Genomic DNA, 26630 nt, shown 5'->3' with positions numbered 1-26630 from the left:
GCTGAGAGCTAAGAAGCTTCTCTGCCAGGCCTGCTAGCTTCTCTGGTCTCTGACTAGATACTTTTCAAACGATCATTAATGAATTAAGTTAAAGAAAAGTTTAAATATTATTTAATCCAGGAATAGCAACTATGTTACATAGGTAGTACCACTTTCTATTGCTGTACCCATGGCAGACATCACTAATCAATCACAACATTTGCATTCAATAACCCAAGGTAAGGCCTCACTAGAGTTTTAGGTTTGGTTTTGTTTTTTTTTTTCCAAGAAACCTTTCTGGTTATCTGCCATCAATCTATTAAGTTAATAAATTATTGAAAACTATTTGTCATCCCTGAACTTGTCAAAACTCCCTATTTTGTAGATGAGGAGAATGAATCTAGGAGTTAAGATTTACCCATGGTCAAATTGGGCAAGTCATTGGCTTGTTATTGGCTCCAGCAGGACTGGAATCAAGTTACCTGACACTTAATTCCCTTCATTTGACCAACCCTTGTTGATTCTCAATAATATGATTTTTGCTACCATTTTTGTCATCTGCTTATAGATGCACTTTCTGTATGAAGGCAGCTCAGAGGAGAAATTAATGAGGCATTGAGGGTATTCTGTAAGACAATGACTTTATTTCTGAATGAAAAATGTGTGCAAACAACCTCTTAGACAACACCCTCCCACACAGAGATCAGTGCTACACACTACACCAGGAAGGTGGATTGTCTGGAAGAACTCAAGTTCCCTTCTGGTCACGAGAAATTCTGATGACACTGATTTGTCTCATGTTCTGCAAACTCTGTACTCTTACAAGTTCATACAGTATTTGCAATAAATGGAAAATGCATGAGGTAGATGTTCAAAAATCTCTTCCAAATCAATAAGAACAATAAAAAGCCATCTGATATAAAAACATGAATGTATTACTCACAAGAAAAAAAAAATCAACTAACAGACTCACTAAAATAAATAAATAAATTGGAATGTAAGCAAAATAGTGCTGTGCTTTTTTCTTTTTATTTACTTTATGTTGAAGCTTAATTTACATACAATAAAGTGCAGACATTTTAAGTGTACAATTTCATGAATTTTAAATATGTAGACAACTGTTTAAGCACGCCTCTGATTAAGATATAGAATGTTTCTGCCTCTCAAAAGGCTCCCTCATGATGTCAACACCACAAAGGAAACCACTATTCCACAGCTTAGTTTTACCTTTTAACGAGATAAATATCTTCTTAGCAATCGTTAAATATTTTTAAGAACAACAAACTCGCATTTTAATGAAGATGCAAACCGTCCAACAATGTAACGATGCTGTAATTTGATTAAGAGCCTTAATAATATCCACGTATTTTGACTGATTAATCCCTTAGCTATGGAATTGATTGGAGACATTAATGATAATATTACATCAGTTTTCTCATAATTATTGTTTATGATTGTGAAAAAATGGAAATTATATAATTCCCAACTGAAATTCTTCAATTAATTATGGTGCCTTTATATATGGACTCCTGTGGAGTCTTTAACATTCAAAATTATTGGAGAATATTGAATGATTTGTGGAAAGTCTGGAAATATTCATTGAAAAGGTGATATGCAAACTTGGGTTTGATGATGAGATTTTAGCTATAATACCAAAAGCAACATCTATGAAAGAAAAAAATTGATAAATTGGACTTTATTAAAATTTAAAACTTCTGCTCTATGAAAGCCATCGTTAAGAATACAAGCTACAGCCTGTGGAGAAAATATTTGCAATGCACATATCTGGTAAAGGACTTGAATGAAAAATATATACAAAGAACTTCTTAAAGTCAAGTGTAAGAAGAAAAAAAAACAATTTTTTAAATGGGCAAAAAGATTTGACACCAAAAGCAAAAGACCTTTTTCAAACAGACCCATTCTACCTGAATCTGCATGATATATTGGGCTTCCGCGTATCATTTCACTTGGAAAGAAACTTTAGTGTCTAGATAAAATATTTGGAAATCACCACCCTAAAAGATTGGTATTTGCCGCCCAGTTCCTAGGCTCTACAACAGAACATTCCAGGGCATTAAGACTTGAAGATTCCTGGATTCTGTCATTCTGCTAAGGTTCTATCAAGCTACCTGTATGAGGTTCTAAAGGACCCTGACTGATTTAGGATGGCAGGGACACGAATCTGATAAAGAGACCAGGCAAAGCCTTAGGGCCCCATCCCAGACCTCCCGGGACATGGGGAGGGTCAGGCACTTGGTTCTCTTCACTCCGTTAGCAACTCAGCTTCTACTCTTCCTTTCCAACAGATCATGTTCCATTTCAAAGAAATCAGAGCCCTTAATAGGCCAATAAGGTCACTTCCTACACTTTACTGGGCATAACCACATACCCTTCCACCACTGCCCCAGAGTCTAAACAAATGATGAAAACTGCACAACTTCCTTTTCTCGGTGTCTGGAAATCACCACCAGGATCTGGTACCTACTCACCACATTTAGGGGCCTATTTTATCCTTCCTTAAACACGACCCTGCCCATGTGCTCTGCTCCCTATAAAAGGCAGGCAGATCAGCCAGATGAGTCAGAGTTGCAGAGAAGCTGAGACCAGCTCAGAAACCTCCATCAGGCTGAAGCTCCCGTGCTCACCCTCCGATATGAAGGTCTCTGCAGCCCTCCTGTGTCTGCTGCTCACAGCAGCTGCCTTCAGCACCCAGGTGCTCGCTCAGCCAGGTAAGCCCCCTCTCTTCTTAAGCCTTAACATTTTAACTACCCCAGGCACTAACACCCGGCATGAGTCATTCCATGCTTGCTGCATAGCCTACATTAAAAAGATGGAGAGAATGAAATCCAGAGGGGAATTAAGAAGAGCTGGCATGTCACAACTGGTCAGAGGCAGAACCAGAACTAGAAGCCCAGGCCACTGGAGCCAGGCTCCACGATCTTTCTCGACACCAGCTTTGGGACATTAAATGTAGCTGCTATCTCAACAATCCTCACCTTGTTTGGAGATGTGGCACAGAAGGAAGAACCATTTCTCACTGTGGGCAGGAAGGGCAGCTAGGGCAGTAGTAGAGAGGACGAAACTCTTGCTGGAGGTTTCAAATGTTGGATTATGGTCCAGGGTAGCTTCCAGAAGGGTGGCTGTGTAAGGAGCATAAGGACCCAGTGGCATCTCAGCATGTGACATGGGTTGGCTCTAAGCCCATGGGGACAAATACCTGGGAAGCAAGGTCTTAGAACTTATCTTCCCAGGGTCAGAGGTTTTGGATCTGTAGACCCTCCGAATCACGCTACAAGGATTAATCTGGTTACTCAAGATTTCTCCATCTGCAGTCAACAATGAGGGGCCCCATAGTTCAGCAGAGGAAATTGACTCACAGATAACATTTTATCTATGGGATCTGGACCAAAGCTCTGAAATAGGGAATGGTAGGTCTTAGTTAGAACTTGTGTATTTGCTTTGTCTTCTACCTTCTCCTTCTTCTCTTACAAATGCAGGCTTACAATACATTATAACTCTCTGATGCTTTGCAAAATGTTTTTCAGATTCAGTTTCCATCCCAATCACTTGCTGCTTTACTGTGATCAGTAGGAGGATCCCCTTCAAGAAGCTGGACAGCTACACGAGAATCACCAACAGCTGGTGTCCCCAGGAAGCTGTGATGTGAGTGGACCATGCCCGGGCACCGTCAGCCAAAAGTTCTATCTGAGTTCTATACTTCCAAATGAGTCAGATAAATATGCCATCTAATCCAAAGGACCCTTTACCCCATAGACAAATGAAGCCCATGAGAAGGAATCCATACTTGCTCCAGGCTCTTCTGGAAGCTTGGTCAGATCATCCAAGTTCCTTTAGCCAGGAGCTAAAGGAAGGCTTCCCCTGGAGCAGTAACAACAGAACTTCCTTTCTGGAAGAGAGGCCTCTTCCTCCCATTTCCCCTTCTTCAGGTCCCCATCCAGGCTCCTCACCCAGGGAGCAAGGGCTAATCATGTTCAGGGGCCAACGGGCCAAACTCCTGGGCAAAATCCTCAAGACACTCCATTTAACTGTGCCTTCTTTTCCCCACAGCTTCAAGACCAAAGCGGACAAGGAGGTCTGTGCTGACCCCATGCAGAAGTGGGTCCAGAATTCCATAAAGCTCCTGGATCAAAAGTCCCAAGCCCTGAAGGCTTGAACCTTCGTACCTGGACTGAGAGACAGTCAGAGCCTTGGAAAATCTTATTTATTTCCCCCCCAACCTTCCCCAGCTGTATTATTTTATTATAATGTCCAAAAAGAGGTTCTTTGTTTAATAATTTAAAACACATAGTTTCTTAAACAATATTTAATTATATTTAAGTTATTGATGTTTTAACTTTATCTGCCATAAATCCTAGTGAATGTAAAAACACAACATCCGGTGATGAGTTTTCCTTTGTGAGCTCAATTAAGTTCATGGTAAGATGGCACTGTTCTCCCTCCTACCTGCCTGTAGTATCTTGAGGTCCTTCCACCGATCATCAGAGTGAAACACCTTTGGATTCTTAGGAAATCAGTGCTCCTGTAAGTCGATGTGTGCTATGTAGTATTGTGATGGAAATTAATGTTATTAAATGACTATGGAATTTTTCAAACAAAAAATATATATAATTTTAAACTACTTGGTCTTATTTTGCATGGGGTAACATTTGGCAGGAAGGGAGAAAATGGCAGCAATGAGTGACAATTTGGAGTGTGAGGGTCATCCTCTAAATTGAGTCTTTTGGACTCAGCTGAGGATTAGGGAGAACCTAGAAGGACCAGACCAGACTGTTCCAGCCCTGTGGCTCCAGTCCCTAAATCACCTGCCCTTATTTAATAGAATCTAGATTCCTATTGCTTTTCTCTCCACACTTACATTTGCCTGGTCTCTCTCTTGATCTCTTGCAACAGTCTTCAAACTTTTCTCCATAGCCCCAGGTTTTCTCCATCTAATTAATTCTCAAACCCAGAGTAATATCCCAGAAATGAAACTGAGTCTAACAGGAAACTAGATGTCTATAACTTAGAGGTCCACTTAAGGTTCTTTACTGGAGATGAGCCTTCAACAGGACTGGTCTTGAGAGATTCGAATATGATGGGAAATGAAAGGATTCTTCAGAACTGATACAGGAGGGAGATGAGGGGAGTGGGCCAGAGGAAGGAATCCCATCTGGCTGGGCTCTGGGAAGAAAGAGGAGTCAGAGTTTTAGAAATGCAGGTTGGAACCAGGTTGTAGGGGCTCTTGAATTTCAGATTGGGAAGTCAGCAGGTAATAGAGGTGCACCGAAAGTTTTGAAATAGGAGAGAAGGAGAATATCACATTCAGAGGCGAGCATCAGGAAGAATAACCTAGTATCTGAGGACAGGATGGAGTGTGAGAGATAGAGGCCTGAGAGCAGGCTGCCGCCATGGTGCAGGGGAAATGATGGGGACGTAAATGGTACAGGGTGGGAGTGGAGATGAAGTGAGGAAGAATGGGCCAGAAAGAGAGATAGGTTAAATGTTGTAGAAGGTTGAGAATAACTGACCAAGACACAGACCCTTCTCTTATAATCTTGCAAACCAATATCCACAGGGCTTGCACCCTTGAGACACAGAATGAATTCATCTCTATCACTATACCCTCAAACCCCAATCTCAAGAATTTGCAAAATCCACTTGAAGGCATGGACTCTCCTTTCCTTAATAGCCTCTTAAGGTCAAGATTCTCTTGTACTTCGTGAGCATAGCTGGCTCCTTTTTCAGACATGAGGCCCACAGTACCAAGGCACAAAGACCAGACCCCCCATTAAGGGAAAGAAGATTATTGTCCTGCTGACCCAAGTCCAGGGGGGCTGTCATTGGTTGGAGAAATACCATGATTCCAGTAGAAACATGGAAACATAGCAAGGCAAGAGACTTGGGCTCTGATCCCAGAACTGACCCTGACTCTCTGAGTCACTTACAGCAAGTCAATTTCTCTCTCTGGCATTAAGATGCCCCAACAAAAGTGGAAGTTGTTCTGTGTCACAGGCAGGAAGTGAGAGGATCTGGCAGACAACCTCATAAGCTCTCTCCTGCTCTAGGAGCCATGTCTCCTGGGAACTTGGCCACATCTGTTGGCTAGGGTAGGACCAGGAAGAAAGTGCCTAGAATTAAAACCACTGAGCCAGCCAGGAGCCCAGCCTAATGGCAAACACCTGCAAGTCAGGTATATAACCTGTCTGAAGATAAGCTTTCCATTGAAGTCCAAGGTAGCACACCTAAACCCCAGGCATCTAAATAAGGCATCTAAATGTCAGCTGGGCAAAAGGAGTGCTTTCCAACCACAGTAGGCTCCATCCAGTTCTCACCGCTCTCTTCCACAGCCTCAAGGTCAAGCTGGCTCCGGAGATCTGGGCCCAGGGTTTCATGAACTACCTAGACACAAATCCTAAATTCCAAAGGCAAGAGACTCACCCTAAACTGGCACCAGGCTACAGCACAAGACACAATCTATTTGTTTTCCCCGAGCGTTAACCAGAGGCACTCTGGGATTATGTCGTTGTATTTCAAATCACAGTGAACTTTGTTAATGACATTAAACATAAATGTGTTAAGTGATATGTCATCTTATTTAAGTTATTGATGTTTTATGTGCCTTCACTTGAATATTAATGTTTTGAAAATCCCCATAAAAATAGAGCTAGCATATGACCTTGCAATCCCACTCCTGGGTATATATCCAGAGAAAAACATTGTCTGAAAGGATACATGCACCCCAGCACTGTTTACAAGCCAAGACACGGAAGCAAACTAAATGTCCATCAACAAAGGAATGGATAAAGAAGATGTGGTACTTATATACAATGGAATATTACTCAGCCACTAAAAAGAATGAAACAATGCCATTTGCAGCAACATGGATGGACCTAAAGGTTGTCATACTGAGTGAAGTAAGTCAGGCAGAGAAAGAGAAATATCGTATGATATGCCTTATATGCAGAATCTAAAAAGAAATGATACAAATGAACGTATTTACAAAACAGAAACAGACTCACAGACCTTAGAGAATGAACTTATGGTTACCAGAGCGAAGGGTGGGATGGAAAGGATAGTTAGGGAGTTTGGGATTGACATGTACACACTGCTACATTTAAAATGGATAACCAACAAGGACCTACTGTATAACACAGGAAACTCTGCTCAATGTTATGTTGCAGCCTGGATGGCAGGGGAGTTTGGGGAGAATGGATACACGTATATGTATGGCTGAGTCACTTTGCTGTGCCCCTGAAATTTTCACAACATTGTTAATTGGCTATACCCCAATATAAATTTTAAAGTTTTTTTAAAAAAGAAAAACACATCCTTCCATTAATGGGTTCATATCTGTGAGCACAATTCATTCCCTTGTCAACTGGGGGCAAAGAACTGGTGAGGTCACTTGAAGCTGACAAGCATCCTCATGGGCTCTCCTCTGATTTCACCCTGGGCTCGGGCAGGGAGCTTGCTGCGGGCTTGGACTCATTTCACTCTCTCAACAACTGCTCTGTGTCTCCTCACTTCTTGCTTTCTGCACACAGGCTCCCCCTTGGGTGTCATCTCAGGTCAGGGGTTGGCTCAGCCTGCACATATGCCTGAGGCTCAGAAGTGCGGGGCAGTGAACACTCTGGGTGACAACTTTCCACCAATGCAGGGTGGAAGGCAGATGTTTAAATGCTTCTGCCACCCTTCCTTCCAGCGGCTGATTCTGGGAGACATTCTGCAGGCACATCAGTCGGTTCAGGAGAAGCTATCCCCATCGCCCACTATACTGACCTTGATTCTGCATGCTTCTGTTCGTTTCTCCTCCTTTTCCATCTCACTCGGCTGCCTCTCAGTCCTGATCCCTGGGATCACTTCCCAAAGGAGCTATGTATAAGAGAAGTTCTCATCTCAGGCTCTGCCGTATTGATTCATTGTTTTATACAGTCACTATTTGGTCTCCTTCCCCCAGTCAATGCGTGGATTTCAACAGGCAAGTTCGCTGGCCCAGGGCCAGGGATTTAGCTGGGCATTTGGTTGGTGTGTTTACCAAGGCTGGGGCTGGGACCAAGATCAGGGATTCACCCAGTATGTTCTCTGGGACCAGGGCTGGGGCCAAGACTGTGGACTCAACCAGCATGTTTGGTAGAACTGGGTTCAACAGGTCAGCCCACAAGTCAGGGTCAACAGGACGAGGACTGAGTTAGCCACGTAGCTAGGAGAATGGTGACCTAAAGAAGGATTTAGCAAATAAGTAAATGTGTTGAAGATAATGGAAGCCAGCTCCCTTACTGTTGGAGAAACTTCCCTAGAAAAATATGGAATGTTGGAAGCTAGAAAAACCCTGTGGTGTTGGACTGCAATTGGAGGTATCAGTGTGAACTTGAGGTTTTACAGGTAGATGGTACATATAGATAGATAGATAGATAGATAGATAGATAGATAGATAGATAGATAGATGATAGACAGATAGATAAAGATAGACAGGTAGATAGATGGTAGATAGATGGATAGATAGATTGAGAGAGAGAGAGAGAGAGAGAGATAGATAGATAGATAGATAGATAGATAGATAGATAGATAGATAGATAGATAGATAGATATACACACATGGATGATAGGACACGCATATACTAAGCATATACTCAACCACCAAACACTTTTCCAGATATGGCTAAATATTTTCCAAAGCTATGCCACCAGTTTATATTCACTCCTACCAGCAATGTATGAGAGTTTGAGTTATTCCATATTTGGTATTTCAACACTTGGTACTGTCATTCTTTTTAAGTTAGCCATAATGATAATGTGTATAATTCCACATACTTATGGTTTAAATTTGCATTTTACTCCTGACAGATGAGGTTGAACATCTATTTAAATGTTTATTGGATATCTTCTTTTATGAAGGTCCACTTCATATCCTTTGCCCATTTTTAATTGTTTAGATTTGGATCTTGTCTATTTTTAGATTGCCTGTCTTTTTATTATGAATTTGTAGACGTACTTTCTATATTCTGAATAGGAATCTTTTGACAGACATGTGAATTGAAATATCTTCTCATAATCTGTCATTTTATTTTTCACTCCTGTTTTGCCTTTTGATGATACAGCTTCCTGATTTGATTTGATTTGATTGATTGATTGATTTCCACGGAAGGGCTTACAAAGACCAAGATGTAGGTAACTAGAGAGATACAGGATCAGGGTCCTGCATACATGTGTTGAATTGTTCTTAGGCAATAGGTTCAAATGTAATTAATTGGCCTAAGAGAAAATTCTGTCTCAATCTTCAACGAGTAAGTAGATCAGAGCCTAGTTTTTAACTCTATTGAGTCGGAGCTTCTCTGTATATGTCTCTTGGGAGAGAAATGTATTTCAATTCAGCATCTTCTACTGAGTGCCACTGTGTGCTTGGTGCAATGCTGGCACTGTTGGGGGTGCCATTACGGTGGGAAAAGAGACTCAGCACCCCTATCAGGACTTCCTCATCATGCATTAATGAGTATCACTGGGCAGAGGCCAGAGGATAGTTGGCCCAAGATAGGCCTTTGCTGATTTACCAGAGAGAGGTGGGGTTAAGAGCATCCAAGGAGGGGGATACTTAGAGCAAAGGCCTCAAATAAGGAAAAGGCCAGAGGGATTGGGGAATGGCAAAGAGACCTCAGTGGCTAGAGTTAGTTTCAGGCCTTGCACTGTGTGTGTGGATAGGGAGAGGTTAGGATGGGGAACCCCCATCTTGTTGACCTTCCTAACAGGAAATACAGCTTCCTAATATTAAAATAGTTCATTTATCAATATGTTCCTTTATGGCTAGTGCTTTTGTTTTCTGTTAAAGAAAACTTTTTTTAACCAGATGTCACAAAGTTATTCTCTTACATTATCTTCAAAAAGTGTTATTTTTTGTTGTTCATATTTAGAACTACAATCCACCTTAACTTGATTTTTGGGTATGCTGAAAGTTAGCGATCAAGATTTTATTTTTCCATATAAATATCCAATTGATTCAGCATCAGTTATTCAAAAGAGTATTTTTTCTTAACTACTCCACAGTGCAAACTTTGGTAATATCCAATATCAATATATGTATGGTTCTATTTCTGCACTCTTTAATCTGTTCCCTTGGCATATCATCCATTCTTGGAACGATGGCACCATGTCATAATGACTATTGCTTTCTAAAAACTGTTAACATCTGGGAGTGTAAGTCCTACAACTTTGTTCTTCTTTAAAGTTGTCATAGCTATTTTTGGTTTTTTATTTCTCCTTTAAAAGGAATCAGCTTATCAATCTCCACAAAATTCTTGCTTGGATTTTAATTGGGATTACATTGAATTAGGAGGAAAATCTGTTACCGAATCAAATTTGGGTCCACTCACTTGTGGACAGAAGAACTTCCGCTTCTTTGGCCACTGCACCAGGGTGTGCCAAATACAAAGTTTTTTCTGCCTGCATTTTTTATTTAGTCGTGGGAAGGTGCAGCCTCAGGCATTCATCCTGGGAGTCTCCCCCAAAGGGAGGACAGCAGAAACTAAAAACTATAAACACCTGAATTAGCAATGCAACAACAGGCAAAATGCTAAGACCCCAGTGGGTAGGGAGACTTCACACCTCAGTTTGCCCAGGACAATTCTGCCTCACCCCTGTCCGGCTCAGAAAATCAATTACATGATAATCTTCCCACAGAGGAGAACCCTTATGTCTTTTTAGGCTCCTTGGATCATTGGTAAGTATTCATTTTTTACTATATGCTGGTCCAGAGCGTGACCAGAAAGATAAATCTGTTTTCTAGAGTAGAAGTAGGAGGGCTTGAGCTGGAAGGTCGTCAGCCATCCATTTCAGAGCAAGTTTGGTCCCCTATGAAATCTGTGAAGCCAGACACAACGTAAGCCAGACCTCACATAATTCCTGTATGCACCAGATGGAAAGATGAATGTTGTAAGTGGATGGGATATTATAAGCAAAGACCGAGATAAGAAAGAAGGTGATGTGAAGGAAGAAGTGAGGCAAGTGGTCTTGCACGGTGTTCAGTAGTGGTGGATGGACTTCCCTCCTCCACGGTCACAATGGAAATATTCTCTTTCTCTGCAGGCTTGCCTTTCTCTGGAGAGACCCAGTCTGAGGGGCAGAGAATGCCAGCTAGCATGTCTCCCTCCTCTTTTCATTAGTCACCCCAGCAGCCAGATACCTGTTCTATAAAATGGAAAGGTTGCACTGTCTCAATATTCCTCAGAGGCTTAAACAGTGAAAGAAGATGGATGGAAAAGTCTGAGTACAGGGTTCCCCAGCTCTGCTTCCTTGAGCAGTTGTAGTTTTCATCGGGTATATATCAGGGTTTCCCAATAAGTTATTCCTGGAGAATAGACATCAGCAGGTAAACACACCCCTGAAAACCACAACATTGCAGAGTGAAGTTAACTCTACTGATAGGATCTTAGATGGTAAGGCATTAAGATTGTCCGGGGCTATTGGAGACAGATTGCAGGACGCTTGGGTGCTAAGGCTCTACAGCAAAAGAATGTGTCTAAAATCACAGGATTCTATAGTTTTTGAGGCTTCTATTCTATAAAGTTCATTGAGCTGGAAAAGAGCTAGCTGAACTTCTGCTCTTCATATACCTGAAGAACTGATTTAGAACCTCCAAAAGCTCCCTTTCTGACTGGTAAGCGAGTGACTTTTCAGGTGTCTAGAGAATATCATCCATTTAGAGCTATCATTAAATAATCCCAGAAGATGTCAACATTTCTTTTCCCACTGCAGAGTCACTCTGGTTATATGGCAGCAGGCCCCTCTGGGGGAAGGTTTGGGGATGATTTACAGTACAGACCTATGGGTTTACAGATTTAGCAAAAATATTGCCAAGAGTATATTTACACACACAAAAAAGTCATTGTTTATCTGAAATTTAAATTTAACTAAACGTCCTGTATTTCATCTGGCAACCTGGCATGGCAGGGCCCTTCCTGAAAGGGACATGGTCCCCACACCCATCAAGAAAATCTAAGTCTAACAGAATAGAGAGCCTAGAAATAAACCCACACTCCTACGGTCAGTTGGTCAATTAATCTTTGACAAAGGAGGCAAGAATATACAATGAAAGCAAGACGGTCTCTTCAGCAAGTGGTGTTGGGAAAGCTGGACAGCTGCATGTAAACCAATGAAGTTAGAACACACCCTCACACCATACACAAAAATAAACTCAAAATGGCTTAAAGGCTTAAATATAAGACATGATACCATAAAACTCTTAGAAGAGAACACAGGCAAAACAGTCTCGGACACAAATCGTAGCAATGTTTTCTTAGGTCAGTCTCCCAAGGCAATAAAAATAAAAGCAAAAGTAAACAAATGGGACCTCATCAAACTTATAAGCTTTTGCAAAAGGTAACCATAAACAAAATGAATAGAGAGCCTACGGAATGGGAGAAAATATTTGCAAACAATGCGACAGACAGGGCTTAATTTCCAAAACATACCAACAGCTCAAACAACTCAATAACAAAAAAACAAACAACCCAGTCAAAAAATGGGCAGAAGCAAGGTGCTAGGAAATGACTTAGAGGGGATTTAGCCATTTCAATTGGGCTTTAAATATTGATTAGCATTTTCCAACAGGTAAAGAAGGGGAGGGACGAAGGCCCTCAGGCTGCAAAGCTCAGAAGGTGTTGGGACACGGTAAGCCCTCTGCTGTGTGACTTAGGAGAGGGTACAAGAGGAGAAGGAGGAAGAGAAAATATTTTGGATTCAGATAGGAGGGTCGTGAGTGCCATGCCTGGGAGCATGGATATTCTGGGGAGATGGGGAGCCATCCAAAGAGGGTCTGTGAGCACAGGGGTACCATAGTGAGATCTATCTAGACTTTCCTAGAGACGGCAGCCATCAGGGTATTAGCTAATGATTTTTTTTCTCTTCCTCCCATTGGGAACTCCTAGTCTTCATGAACATATTTATTTTCCTTCTACCCTGGGGTTTGTGATCAAACATGAATTTAATCTGCCTAAACACACATACCACAGAAGCAAAGTTTCTGTTTTATCCAAAGAAGACTGTAATCAGGCATTCACACTCCTTCAGCTCTCTGGGTGTTTCTTTTTATCCTCTTTGAAATAAACATTCTTGTAAAATAGTGCAACCTCAGAATACAGATCAAGGGATAGAGCTCAAAAAAAAAAAAAAAAAAGATGGGTGGAAGACCTAAATAGACATTTCTCCAAATAGGATATCCAGATGGCCAATAGGCACACGAAAAGATGTTCAACAGCGCTAATTATCAGAGAAATGCAAATCAAAATCACAATGAGGTATCACCTCACACTGGTCAGAACGGCCATAATTTAAAAGTCTACAAATAACAAATGCTGGAGAGGGTGTGGAGAAAAGGGAACCCTCCTACACTGTTGGTGGGAATGTAAATTGATACAGCCACTATGGAGAACAGCATGGAGATTCCTTAAAAAACTAAAAATACAGTTGCCATATGATCCAGCAATCCCACTCCTGGGCATATATCTGGAAAAAAACTCCAATTCGAAAAGATACATGTACCCCAATGTCCATAGCAGCACTATTTACAATAGCCAAGATACGGAAGCAACATAAATGTCCATCAACAAATGAATAGATAAAGAAGATGTGGTGTGTGTGTGTGTGTATATATATATGACCTTCAAGATGGCGGAGCAGTAAGACGTGGAGATCACCTTCCTCCCCACAAATACATCAGAAATACATCTACATGTGGAACAACTCCTACAGAACACCTACTGAACGCTGGCAGAAGACCTCAGACCTCCCAAAAGGCAAGAAACTCCCCATGTACCTGGGTAGGGCAAAAGAAGAAAGAAAACACAGAGACCAAAGAATAGGGACGGGACCTGCACCCGTGGGAGGGAGCCGCGAAGGAGGAAAGGTTTCCACACACTAGGAAGCCCCTTCGCGGGCGGAGACTGCGGGTGGCGGAGGGGGGAAGCTTCGGAGCCGCGGAGGAGAGCGCAGCCACAGGGGTGCGGAGGGCAAAGCGGAGAGACTCCCGCACGGAGGATCGGCGCCGACCAGCACTCACCAGCCCGAGAGGCTTGTCTGCTCACCCGCCGGGGCGGGCGGGGGCTGGGAGCTGAGGCTCGGGCTTCAGAGGTCAGACCCCAGGGAGAGGACTGGGGTTGGCTGCGTGAACACAGCCTGAAGGGGCTAGTGCGCCACAGCTAGGCGGGAGGGAGTCCGGGAAAAGGTCTGCAGCTGCCGAAGAGGCAAGAGACCATTGTTTCGGGGTGCGCGAGGAGAGGGGATTCAGAGCGCCGCCTAAACGAGCTCCAGAGGCGGGCGCGAGCCGCGGTTATCAGCGCGGACCCCAGAGACGGGCAGGAGACGCTAAGGCCGCTGCTGCCGCCACCAAGAAGCCTGTGTGCAAGCACAGGTCACTCTCCACACCGCCCCTCCCGGGAGCCGGTGCAGCCCGCCGCTGCCAGGGTCCCGTGATCCAGGGACAACTTCCCCGGGAGAACGCACGGCGCGCCTCGGGCTGCTGCAACGTCACGCCGGCCTCTGCCGCCGCAGGCTCGCCCCGCATCCGTACCCCTCCCTCCCCCCGGCCTGAGTGAGCCAGAGCCCCCAGATCAGCGGCTCCTTTAACCCCGTCCTTTCTGAGCGGAGAACAGACGCCCTCAGGCGACCTACACGCAGAGGCGGGGCCAAATCCGAAGCTGAACCCCGGGAGCTGTGCGAACAAAGAAGAAAAAGGGAAATGTCTCCCAGCAGCCTCAGGAGCAGCGGATTAATTCTCCACAGTCAATTTGATGTACCCTGCATCTGTGGAATACCGGAATAGACAACGAATCATCCCAAAATTCAGGCGGTGGACTTTGGGAGCAACTGTAGACTTGGGGTTTGCTTTCTGCATCTGATTTGTTTCTGGTTTAATGTTTAACTTAGTTTAGTATTTAGAGTTTATTATCATTGGTAGATTTGTTTATTGATTTGGTTGCTCTTTTCCTCCTTTATATATATAAATATATATATATATATATATATATTTTTTTTTTTTACTCAGCCATAAAAAACAATGAAATAATGCTATTTGCAGCAACATGGATGGACCTAGAGATTATACTAAGTGAATTAAGTCAGAAAGAGAAAGACAAATACCATATGATATCACTTATATGTAGAATCTAAAATATGATACAAATGAACTTATTTACAAAACAGAAACAGACTCACAGACATAGAAAACAAACCTTGTTACCAAAGGGGAAAGGGGGTGGGGTAAGGATAAATTAGGAGTTTGGGATTAGTAGATACAAACTACTATATGTAAAATAAATAAACAACAAGGTCCTACTGTATAGCACAAGGAATTATATTCAATATCCTGTAATAAACCGTAATGGGAAAGAATATGAAAAATAACATATATATATATATAAAACTGAATCACTTTGCTATATACCAGAAACTAACACAACATTGTAAATTAACTATACTTCAATGAACATAAAAATTTTTCAAAATAGAAATTATTGGCACAGGACTGAACACTTTGCATGCATTCATTATCTTATTAGGTTCTCAGAACATCACAGTGAGGTAATAATTAGCAATCAGTTCCTCTTAGAGGCTCAGAGAGGTAAGCAATTTGCTCCAAATCATATAACCAGTAAATGGCAAATACAGGACTTAAATCCATGTCTGGTTGACTCCAGACCCCAGGCTCCTAAACATATTTTCTTACAAGATAATAGGTCCTGAAGCAGAGGGAAGGACAGACAGGAGTCCCTTCAGCTGGAAGTGTTTGAATGTCCCCCCACTCACTCAATTTGGAGAAAAGTTTGGGGTGCATGTGTAGGAGTGGATTGTAAGAGGATAATAACATACAAGACTCAGTTGGTTAAATTCATTGGCATAAACGTGCTTATCCAGAATTCAGGATTCAATGCACTAGCACAAGTACTTGGGGATGGTGAATATTTAGCTAGATTGGCTGATTGGAATCTAGACTTTAAAACAGGCCTGCAGTTGATGAAGTTGAAATGCCAGAACTCCCCTGGGACATTAGGAAGGTATCTAAAGCCACGGGGAAGTGGGTCTATTGAAAAGGATCTAGTATGTGCAAGCTACCTAGCCATCCCTAACTGCACTCCCGGGCTAGGCCAGAGGACACTTCCTTTACCAAGGCATGCTTTGATGGGGCCGTGAGAGGAGGGCAGCGTCCTTAAGAGCTCTCTGGTGGGTATTCACTATAGATCAGAGATGGCCATGGGATATGCTGGAATCCCGTGGTTCTCAAATTTTAGCGCCCATTAAGAATCACCTGGAGGGCTTGATACAACACAGTCTGCCATCCTACTATTGGTGATAATTTAAGTAATCATGATGCCAGCAGGTGCCATTATTATGCTCCTAAAATATATGAGCAACCCAATTCCAGAATCCTATTTGGAAGGTCTATTATCAGGAGCCACTTCTGGTACCTAAACCTATGTCAGTCAGGAAGAAATAGATGACACTGAAATTGGAATGATTTGAGGAGGGTTTAATAAAAATGCTATTTACCAAGATGTGGGCTGGGTGTGGAGAAAGCATAGGGCTGCTTTGGTACTCTGAGGCTAGTGACAGCATGGTGACCACCCTTGGACCCAAAGGAGCAAGGACAGAGTGTGGGTCCCCAAAACTGGACAGAGAGAGTCATGGAGAGGGCCACCTGGAAAGGAAGTGAAAACCATTGGTTGAGGGCTGCGTCCAGGCAGAGGTATAAGGAGGCAACAGAGAAATCAGTACTTCACCCTAACTACTCCCTCTTTCCAACACCCTGCAGGGTTCCCCCATGTCCAAACCCAACCCAAAGCCAGAAGACCTGCAATCTCATTGATGTGATCCACAAAAGAATGGAATGTGTGTCTGCAGGGACAAGCTTGAAATCTTTTCTTTTGTGGTTCCTGAGAAGTTTTCATGTCAAAGACTTATAAAATGAGTCGAAGAGTGAACACTTTTGCTATTGTCTGGAAGTGATTGTGTAAGATCGGAATTCTTTGTTCTTGGAATGCTTGGTGGAAGAGCTGTTAAAGCTTCTGGAGACTGGAGGATGCTTTGTGGGAAGGTTTTCCATTACTCACTCAATTTTTTTAAACAGTTTGAGGATTTTAAAAAAATTTTTTCTTGCAATCCGGTAACTTAGATTTCAAGAAATCCGTCCACTTCTTCTAAATTAAAGTTATTGGCATAAGGTTCTTATTTTCTTCTTGGTGTCTGCAGGCTCTGTAGTGATGTCCCGTACTGGTGCCTTTTTTCCTTTTTTCATGGTCAGTTCAGGAGAGTTTCAGCTTCTTCGTAGGCTTGCCAAAGAACCAAATTTGAGCTTCTTTAGCCCTTTGTCTACATATTCTTTTCTATTTCACAAACCATAGCTCTTTATTTCATTTCTTTTACTATCACTGGGCTTGTTTTGCTAGAGTAGAAAAACTTGCAAGGATGGAAAGTGGACAGGAGAATATTCCAAGCAGGTGCAAAAAGTAAACAAAGTCTGGGAGCCAAGAATGAGCATGGGGATAGGAACACACAGGCCAAGGGCCTTGCCAGGTATTCTATCACAGCCCAAGCTGTTCCCTCCTTGCCACCGTGCTCATTGGCACTCCCCCCCACCCCAAGCTCCTAGCTCAGACCCCTTGCAGGAGGGAGCCAGGTTCAGGAACAAAGAGCCCACTTCATTGCTTCGCTCCCTACCCTGTCCTATCAATGATCTCTCCTGAAAACAAGGGGCTTAGACAAATCAGTGGTTTTCAAACCGTATCCCTCTGGGCCTGAGTAGCAGAAGGGAGCACCTATATGTGAGGGGAGGAGCCCGGTCACCAGAAGCTGGCTTTAATTTGTCTCCAGTATGAGACTTCCACCTAAAACTTGCCTTGGAAAAAGACATCAGCTACATGAAACTCTCTTGGTGATTATATGTAAACAGACTGGCTTTTTCTCCCAGTGTCACCCCTCACTCCCCATGAGACGTTGGGCAAGTTATTTAATCTCTCTGTCCCTCGGTGTCCCCATCTGTAAATGGGCATGATAATAATAGCGCTTACCTTGTCAGGACTAAATATGTAAGAGGGGAAAGTCCTTAGCATAGGAGTTCTTTTCCATGGTTTCTTTTCCATTTTGGAGAAAGCAGCTCCTTGGATCACTTACTAGGGTGAGTGCCAGCACCTCTGCGTTCTGTCTTCATCTCTGTGGTCTGGGCGGCTGGAAGGAAACAGCGCCTACCCTCCTACAGGCCACAGCTTTTGCCTTGCATTTCCTGGAAAACTCTTTGGCAGCCCAGCCTCCAGCTTAGTAGATTCAGGATACACACTGAGAATTCATAATCTTAGTAGATTCTTCTTGACTTGACTGTACCCTGGCCAGGCAACAATCCCTCTGGGGGCCCCCATCCTCTCTGCTACCTACAAAGGCAGGCAGGGCAGCCAGAGCTGCCAAGAGGCTGAGATAAACCCAGAAACCAACAGCTCTTAGGCTGAAGCTCACGTCTTCCCCCTCCAACAGGAAGGTGTCCACAGCGCCTCTGTGTCTGCTGCCCACAGCAGCTGCCATCAGCACCCAGGTGCTCGCTCAGCCAAGTATATTCAATCTTTCTCCCCCCTTCCCTTCCTCTCTCTCCTTCCCTATGTTTCTCATCTTCTAGGAAGGCCTAAGCCAAAGTGACCCACTTCGGAGACTATCAGAGCATCCGGGGTCCTTGGAGTCTTAACATCTAATTTTGGAGACAGAAAGCAGAAGCCTAGGTTGGCGACAGCAGGCATCCTACCTGCCCCCTCCCACCTCCAGGACACCGCAGAACCGGAATAAAGCCTAAACCCTACTGCAAATCCAGGGCCTTTTCTTTGACCCCAGCTGATCGCCCCAAACCCTGCAGGTTGGGGGCCATATCCAGGACCTGTCACTCTGGCCCCCCTCAGTCAGCAAAGACGTGTCCCCAACATGCAGAATCAACCTCAAAATCTCGAGCCACGTGTCCCTGGTCCCACCCCCTCACGGGGTGGCGGGCAGGAACACTGGACCTGGGGTGGAGAAGACCCACTTCTACCTCTTAGCTTTCCTTCCCCTGCAGCATTCAAGCTGAGAAAAGCCTGACATCTCAAATGGTTTTTCTCTGTGACGTTATTTCTAGATGCACTCTGTGACCTGTTCACCTGCTGTTTCCCATTTAACCATTAAGAAGATCCCCTTGCAGAGGCTGAAGAGCTATGGAAGCACCAGTAGCCAGTGTCCGTAGGCAGCTGTCCTGGAGGTAGAAAAACCCTGCTCCCCTCCACCCTCCCCACCTCATCTCACCCCTTCCCTTTCTTCCATCCCCCCCATCCTAAGTTCTGCCCCACAAGACAGACATAGACTAATTTGAGATGTCATACTCAGGGGATAAGATCCAACCAGACTATGTAATCCAAAGCCTCCTATTATTACATCAGGGACAGGCCCAGAGAGGGCCGGTAACCTCCCACATCCTCCTCGCTGAATGGGTGCCAGCTCACACTTGGGTGGTTGCTTTGCTGGATGCCAGGCCAGCTTCTCCCAGGGCGCGGCAAGAACAGCAACTACCCCCAGAGGGCCTCTCCTTTCCACACCCCTCTGACTTCCTGTCCCAGAGCAGCCCCTCACCTGTAGCAGGTGGGCCTGGTCATCCCTGATGAGTCACCCCTTGGATAAAACCCTCCAACATTTCACCTAACCCTGCCAGCCCACCTTCATCCACAGCTTCAGAACCAAATTGACCAAGGACATCGGTGCCAACCCAAAGGAGAAATGGGTCTGGAATTATATGAAACACCTGGGTCAGAAACCTCACACCCTGAAGACTTGGACTCTTTCGGCCACACTAAGACCGAGCCAGAGGCTGAGAAATGATTATTCTCCCCCAGCCTTCCTGTCTCTATCCTGGACTAAATTGACCTGAATTTTCAGATAGGGTGCTTTCTGTTTCCTGATGCAAAATGTACTATGTCTTAAGTACTATTGAGTACTATTTGAATTGTGGCTGGTTGGGGAGTTATTCTGAATATTGGTGATCTCTTTTTTTAAAGCAGGGCCTTGAGCCACTTGGCTCCTGTCGTGAGCCCCAGCTCCTTCTCCTGTAAGCTGTGGGCAGTGGGTCTTTCTCCTGCCTAACTCCCCAGGGGTAATGAGCATGCCTATGAGAGCCACGGCGATGAAGGGCTACTGCAATCTAGGGAGGACAGCGTCTGGTGAATGTGAGGTGTTGCTAAATGTGTTATTATGGAAACATGAATGCAATTGTAGGATGGCTGACTTTTTGCAGAAAATACATTTTGCTTAAAATCTCTGATACAGTAGTGGTGTTTTCTTCAGGGATAACTCCCAGCCAGTAGGGGTGCTCTCAGGTGCAGGTGGATGGCAGAGGGTGCTAGAGGAATGAGGATGTAGCCAGGGCCTGGCTGTGTGGCTAACCTGGGCCCATCTGAGTGTCAGGGAGGGCCTGGCTCTTCAGCCCAGGATATTCTAGAACCATGGCTCCAGTCCCCAGCATTAGCTTCCAGTGGGTCTCCCTGCCCTCGTCCTCCACCCTGGAGTAATACAGCCAGTAAGTGCACTTGACACACCCCCTGGTGGGGGCGGGGGAGGGGGAGGAATCAGGTGACCCCGTCCTGATTAGCATCAGACTTGACGGCAAAGATGGGACTTGGACAGATGGGCTTTGGGAGATGGTGTAGCACCGTCACAGCAAAGACTCTCCCGGAGGAGATGCGGGATGGAGAAGAGGGGAGAGGGCCTGCAGGGAATATCCCCAAATAGTCAGGGTAAGGGATCCAGAATGGAAAAGCCAGAGACCTTTGGAAAGGGAGGTTGAGGCATGGTTATAGAGGAATCGGAATATCAAGGTGGGAGTTTGGAGTCAGCTCTGAAGTCTTTGGAGCGATGGGGAGGGCAGGGTGTGGGGTGCCGGGAAGAGTAGCCTGGGATGGGGCCGAGGGCAGGATGGGGTTGGCAGGGGGGCACTGAGAGCAGCCTACTGCAATGGTCCATGTGAGGGGTAGCCAGCGAAGCAGGGCAGTCCTGGGGGCGGAGGGAAGAGATGGCCTAAGAAGTATGAGCCAGATGTGCTGCGTGTTGAATGCCGGGGAAAGAGGGAAAAGCCCTGAGACACAGGACAGGAGACCATCTCCCCTAAAGCCATCAAACCCTGAGACCCAGAATTCACTGCCCTCCTTTGCTAGTCTCCCTAGAGTCTCATGTTACACAAGTTGGAGCTTGTGATTGTCCCTCTTAAAGGGACAGGACCTCCTCTTCCTCTCCATCCCCTGAGGGGCCTCCTGTTCTTCCTGAGACTGCCTCCCTCCTCTGTACCATTGATTTTTTTTTTTTTTTAACTTTGGGTTTATTTGTTTATTTATTTATTTATTTATGGCTGTGTCGGGTCTTCGTTTCTGTGCGAGGGCTTTCTCTAGTTGCGGCAAGTGGGGGCCACTCTTCATCGCCGTGCGCGGGCCTCTCACTATCGCAGCCTCTCTTGTTGCGGAGCACAGGCTCCAGACGCGCAGGCTCAGTAGTTGTGGGTCACGGGCCTAGTTGCTCCGCGGCATGTGGGATCTTCCCAGACCAGGGCTCGAACCCGTGTCCCCTGCATTGGCAGGCAGACTCTCAACCACTGCGCCACCAGGGAAGCCCCTGCCTCCCTCCTCTGGATGACTTGTGTTGGCATCTTCATCAGACGTGGACCCACCAATGCCTGGACCCTCCCCACGGCCCTCCCCAGGAGAAGGCCCTGCTAACCAACTCTGCAGGCTCTGTCCGGTTGAGACAGGGTCTGGGTATCATGCTGTACCACACAGTCACGTGGCATCTGGGGACTCGGGGAAGAGCTCTACCCTGGGAGGCATTGTAAGCAGCTTTGGGCAGGAAAGCGCTCCCTGCAGGAGGTCCCTTTTGTCTTGTTGCTAAACTTAAACCAGGCGCCCCCATGCTCTACTCGCCTCTGGCCCTAGCACACTTTTCAAACCTTTTTGATCACACAATACTTTGCCTAACTTGTTGGTTCTTTACATAGATCAAAGAAGCAGAAATGAAGAGTAAGTAATTAACTGAGGACCAGATGGCTTCCCCAGCTTCCCCTTCAGTAATCTCTCGAAAGAACTGCTAACAAGAGAGCATCTAAAGAAAGATCACGAGGAGTCGACAAGCTTGCACACAAGCCTGCACACAGTGGGGGATGGTGATGACTCTGACCCCTTATTTCAGTGATTAACTGAGATTACTTCCCTGTTTCCCCTTAAAAACTTTCATGGCCGGACTTCCCTGGTGGCTCAGTGGTTAAGAATCTGCCTGCCAATGCAGGGGACACGGGTTGGAGCCCTGGTCCGGGAAGATCCCACATGCCACATAGCAACGAAGCCTGTGTGCCACAACTACTGAGCCCACGTGCTACAACTACTGAAGCCCGTGCACCCTACAGCCCGTGCTCCGCAACAGGAGAGGCCACCGCAATGAGAAGCCCGCGCACCGCCACGAAGAGCAGCCGCCGCTCACTGCAACTAGAGAAAACCCGCGCGCAGCAACGAAGACCCAACATAGCCAAAAATTAATTAATTAATTAATTAATTAATTAATTAACTAATTTATATTTAAAAAACTTTCATGGCCAAGCAGAATCTTCGGAGGTGGTTTTGGGGGGACACTGAGTCCACCATCTCCCCAGATTGCCAGCATTCTGATTAAAGGCAACTTTCCTTTCTAGCAACACTTGTGAGTTTGGTTTTGTAAGCAGCCGAGCAGCGGGAACCCTGGGCTCTAACGCCAGATCTGATCCTGACTTTCTGCATGTCCTCAGGCCTGGGGGTGTCCCTCTCCAGCCCTCAGTCACCTCATCTATACAATGGGGCTAGCATCGTCTTACAGGCAGATGATGCCCAAGATCCCTTCCAGCTAGGGCAGCTTTTGGATATCATCAGCCTCTGAACCCTCTGGGCAGGGCAGAGTGGGCGGGGGTGATGGGGAGCATCCTGCATCCAAATGGGGACCCAGCCCCGCAGAGAATCTACGTCACAACCCAGAGTCCATGCTTATCCCCCAGGACAAAGGCAGTCAGCTGAGAGGTGTAAGTCATTTATTGGCTCCTATTGATGAGAAGTCAGTCCTCCTGGCACCAAGTCCAACATGTTTCCTTTTCTCTGGCCCCTGACCCCAACCCCTCAATGTCAATCAGCTTTGCACCGTGAAATCCCTGTGGGTTCCAAGAGGCACAGGGAGGCAGAAGTTGAAGATTCTAGAATTTAAGTATATAAAGTGCGACAACATAGCTTATCAGGACCCAGCAGACCCTCTGGCGTGACCCGGCAAAGTTGGGGCAGAAGGGCTGGTGTAGGGTTGGGCGTTGAGGGGACAGGTAAAGCCACGCGGTGTCCGGAGTCCAGGATGGAAAGGAATCAGCTCATATTTCCTTTCACTGGCAGGGGTTTATCCTTTTTAAATAAGCCTGAACCCATGATTTTGTCTGTGAGACACAAGCCTCTCGGCCTCCGTTCAGCTTCAATCTGTAGGCAGAGAACAAAGGAAGGGCTAAGTCACCTGAGCCACCCCCTGGGTGCCATACACAAGTCCCATCACCCCCTCATTGCTCCTGGGTGCCCCTGAGCTTTTCTCCCGGGGCCTATAAAATGAAGTCGTTGCGTAAGACCTACAGTTTGTACACTGGGAGGAACACCCAAGCTTCAGGGGCAAGGGGTGGGGGGGCTTTTAAAATTGCATTTCCTGGACCCCTTTTGCGAATTCATTGTATCAGGGTAGAGTGAAGGCTGCAGACATTCTGAGGATCTGCTAACATGGAAAATTCCCCTCCTAGAACATCTCTGAGGGCCCACCTGCTCCATCTTTTCATGTGTCTGTGTCCATCCGGGACCCCTAGTCATCGCCTTGGATGTGTGTGTGTGTGTGTGTGTGTGTGTGTGTGTGTGCGCACGTGCACGTGTTTCTTTTCTGATCTGCCCACCTCCCAAACTTGGCTATTGTCCAAAACCGTAGATCAATTCTGCCTTTAATTATCTGCAAGACCTTAGACAAATCTCTCCAATTCCCTGAACCTCAGTTTTCATGGTAATGAAAAAGTGTGCACCAAGAGAGTTAGATGAGATAGTAATATACACGAAAGTGCCTTATAGACACTGAGTGGCAAGTGTAAGCTACCTCACTGGAGCTTCATAACGACCCTGTGATGCAGCTATCGTGTTTACGCCACTTCACAGGTCAGAAGTGCAGAGGGGCTACCCAGATAAGGAGGTTCAGAAGACTTACCTGCCCAGAGTCACCCAAGACTATAGGTTGGCAAATCCAGAAGCAGGAACTAACTGAGAGCCCCTCACTCTTACCATCACACAGTAGCGCCTGGAGCTTTTAAGCTCCGGGCATAAAATATTAAGATATAACACTTGGCGCCTTGCAGCTCCAAGAAACCCATGTCACTGCAGGAGCACAGCTGTTCGTCCTAGCGCCCACTCTCAGCTCTGCGCCCAGGTTTTGGCCGCCTCACTAGTTTGGTTAAAAAAAACCTTAATCCGGTGGAACATCGCCACCTAGCGTCTGCTATTCTAATTCCAGGTGGGCCGGTTTCTGTCCTCCGGAGAAGGGAGTCAAGGATGGAAGAGGATACAACCACTCACATTAGACGGTTTTTGTAGGAGCAGGTGGAGCTGGTGTTCTTGTAACACTGGATTCTCTGCAGGGACATCTTTCTCTCCACCAATGTGAAACAACAATTGGAGGCTGGCACATGCACTAGAAGAGAAGCGCAAAAATGGTTTGCATCCATTTCTCAAGCTGGACTGAGTTCCTCTCAGCCAGGATGGGGAGAAAAACAAAAACAAAAAACCCTTCCAGGACAGGCTCAAGCTTTGGGATCACATCCAAAGGGCACTAGTGTCTCATCAGCCACCCAGCTCTGTATTTAGGCAGTCAGGACACTGGGGTTCAGATCCCAGCTCCCCACAAAACAGCTGTTTGGCTTTGGTCAAGATGAGCCGTCCCCTGGGCCCCAGACTTCCCAGCTGTAAAGCAAGAGTCTTTAGACTGATTTCTAAAGGCTATTCTAGTTCTGACATCCCACCACTAGGGTGTGGTTCTGCCCTCATATTTGGGTTCAAGGGCCCTGAGACCCTGGTGAGTCTGATTCAACAGCAGTCCACTATTTGGGGCATGATTAGGGACTGTTTTAGGAGCTCAGACTGATGAAATGACCAGGCAAGAGCTTCCAGGAACTGACAAGCTCCACGCAATCCCAACCTCGCCCTCCACCCTGGTCCTCAGCTCTGACCCGCAGCTCCCACTCTGCCAGTGTGTAACCCACCCTACACACACCCCACCCTCAAAAGGCTTGCATTTCAATCCTGGCTCCTTTCTCCTAGTTTGACCGTTTGCAAAGCCCCTTCCATATGTCTGCTGTTAGGTCAGTATTCTCTCATCAGCCTTAGAGGGTAGGCATTATCAAACCCATCTTACTGATAGCGAAAGCAGAGTTTGGGCAGTATAGTAACTTGTCCAAGGTTAGCCAACTGTTAAAGCCCCAGATCCTGACCTCAGACTCTGCCCGTTATCTGTTACACAGTGGGGGCGAGACCCCAGTCAGTCCCTCCTCTGGACCTCAGGCCTCCAGCTTGGCCTCAATGACCTCACAGCTGCCCTCCATCAGTCCGCAGGGTCTGGACGAGGCTGACCTCCTTTGGCTGAAAGCAGCTACTCAGCGGTCTGTGTTGGCCCCAGACTTATGGTTCTCCTGCTGTCCCCCTGCCCCCGAACAAGTCCTCCCTTCCTCCTCTTCAGGGAGAATTCTTTCTGGAGGAGTGGAGATGAAGGCAGTGAGCTCAGGGTGAGCCCGCCCCCAACCCCAGAGCACCTGTCTGTGTCTCCGCCCTCCCCAAGGAGGAGCAAAGTGACTCCAGCCAAACTCACTGCTCTTGGCACCCACAGCCTGTAGCCACGCCCCGGCCAGCAGCAGGCACACCAGAGCCGCGGTGATGATCTTCATCTCGGGACGTCCAGCTCAGGCCTCCCTGGAAGGGGTCCCTCAAGGAGTCTGGTGGAGTGAAGAGCTGCCCTCTGGCCCATCCTGCAGAGCCCAGAGCTTTTATTAGAAGACCTGGGTGGGGTTTTCCAAGCCCCAGTGCAGAGGTGGGGAAGTCACAGGAAGAAGAGATGGTTACTCACATCCAGTGACCACATGGAAAACTCCTTTCCTCACCTCTCCTGGGTGGTGTGAGAGGTGTAGGGAAACTTCCCCAAGCGCAGGAGCAGATAAGGATCTTGAGAGGCCGAATAGAAGCTGTCCCAGCTGAGTGGGAATTGGAAAAAGGTGAATGAGAGGAAGTGGCCTGTCTGTGGCTCCTCTGAGGCCATGTCTTTCCATCCAGGGATGGAGCTACCATCCGAGGAACGTGGTGGAGCAGGAGAGCTCTGCACCAGCACTGAGACACACGTGGGTTTGAAGCCCAGTTCTGCAAATCAGCGGATGCATAAACTCGCCCGAGTCACATCTCCTGTGCAAGATGGAAAGAGTAACTTGTGTCTCACAGGTGACTGAGGAGCATTCAGTAAGATCCGTTCTGTCAAGGGCCTGGCCCAGATAGTTGCAATTTCTATTTTTTCAATCACTCAACACTTTTCAATCGCTTGCCCTGTTCTTAGTCCTT

General features: G+C 45.9%; 2 protein-coding genes across 3 annotated transcripts; one reads left to right on the top strand and one right to left on the bottom strand.

The window, feature by feature from the left end:
• Nucleotides 1-2576: 2576 nt before the first annotated feature.
• On the top strand, nucleotides 2577-20238 carry LOC137755264 (C-C motif chemokine 8-like). 2 transcript variants are annotated; one of them, XM_068531331.1, is made up of 3 exons: nucleotides 2577-2708; nucleotides 3525-3642; nucleotides 19696-20238. In XM_068531331.1, exons 1-3 carry the CDS (start codon nucleotides 2633-2635, stop codon nucleotides 19892-19894), a joined length of 393 nt encoding a protein of 130 aa, XP_068387432.1. In that variant the 5' UTR covers nucleotides 2577-2632; the 3' UTR covers nucleotides 19895-20238. The 2 variants fall into 2 exon arrangements, with proteins under 2 accessions (XP_068387432.1, XP_068387431.1); XM_068531330.1 differs by lacking the exon at nucleotides 19696-20238 and adding an exon at nucleotides 4048-4153 and having other exon boundaries at nucleotides 2611-2708; nucleotides 3531-3642.
• Nucleotides 20239-23395: 3157 nt separating this feature from the next.
• On the bottom strand, nucleotides 23396-25969 carry CCL1 (C-C motif chemokine ligand 1). The gene is made up of 3 exons (XM_068529598.1): nucleotides 25894-25969; nucleotides 24609-24723; nucleotides 23396-23486 (listed from the first exon to the last, which is right to left on the bottom strand). Exons 1-3 carry the CDS (start codon nucleotides 25967-25969, stop codon nucleotides 23396-23398), a joined length of 282 nt encoding a protein of 93 aa, XP_068385699.1.
• Between the last annotated feature and the right edge of the window lie 661 nt (nucleotides 25970-26630).

Source organism: Eschrichtius robustus, chromosome 20 (assembly GCF_028021215.1).
Source record: "Eschrichtius robustus isolate mEscRob2 chromosome 20, mEscRob2.pri, whole genome shotgun sequence".
NCBI classification, from domain to species: Eukaryota; Metazoa; Chordata; class Mammalia; order Artiodactyla; family Eschrichtiidae; genus Eschrichtius; species Eschrichtius robustus.
This window is presented reverse-complemented; position numbering and strand designations above follow the sequence as displayed.

Bases quoted from the DNA above. Each gene is read 5' to 3' on its own strand.
- LOC137755264 (XM_068531331.1), top strand. From the start codon at position 2,633: ATGAAGGTCTCTGCAGCCCTCCTGTGTCTGCTGCTCACAGCAGCTGCC. The intron at 2,709-3,524 runs GTAAGCCCCCTC...AATGTTTTTCAG, and splicing joins CCAGGTGCTCGCTCAGCCAG to ATTCAGTTTCCATCCCAATC. The intron at 3,643-19,695 runs GTGAGTGGACCA...CTTCATCCACAG, and splicing joins TGTCCCCAGGAAGCTGTGAT to CTTCAGAACCAAATTGACCA.
- CCL1 (XM_068529598.1), bottom strand. From the start codon at position 25,969: ATGAAGATCATCACCGCGGCTCTGGTGTGCCTGCTGCTGGCCGGGGCG. The intron at 24,724-25,893 runs GTGAGTTTGGCT...CTTCTCTTCTAG, and splicing joins GGCTGTGGGTGCCAAGAGCA to TGCATGTGCCAGCCTCCAAT. The intron at 23,487-24,608 runs GTGAGTGGTTGT...CTCTGCCTACAG, and splicing joins TCCTACAAAAACCGTCTAAT to ATTGAAGCTGAACGGAGGCC.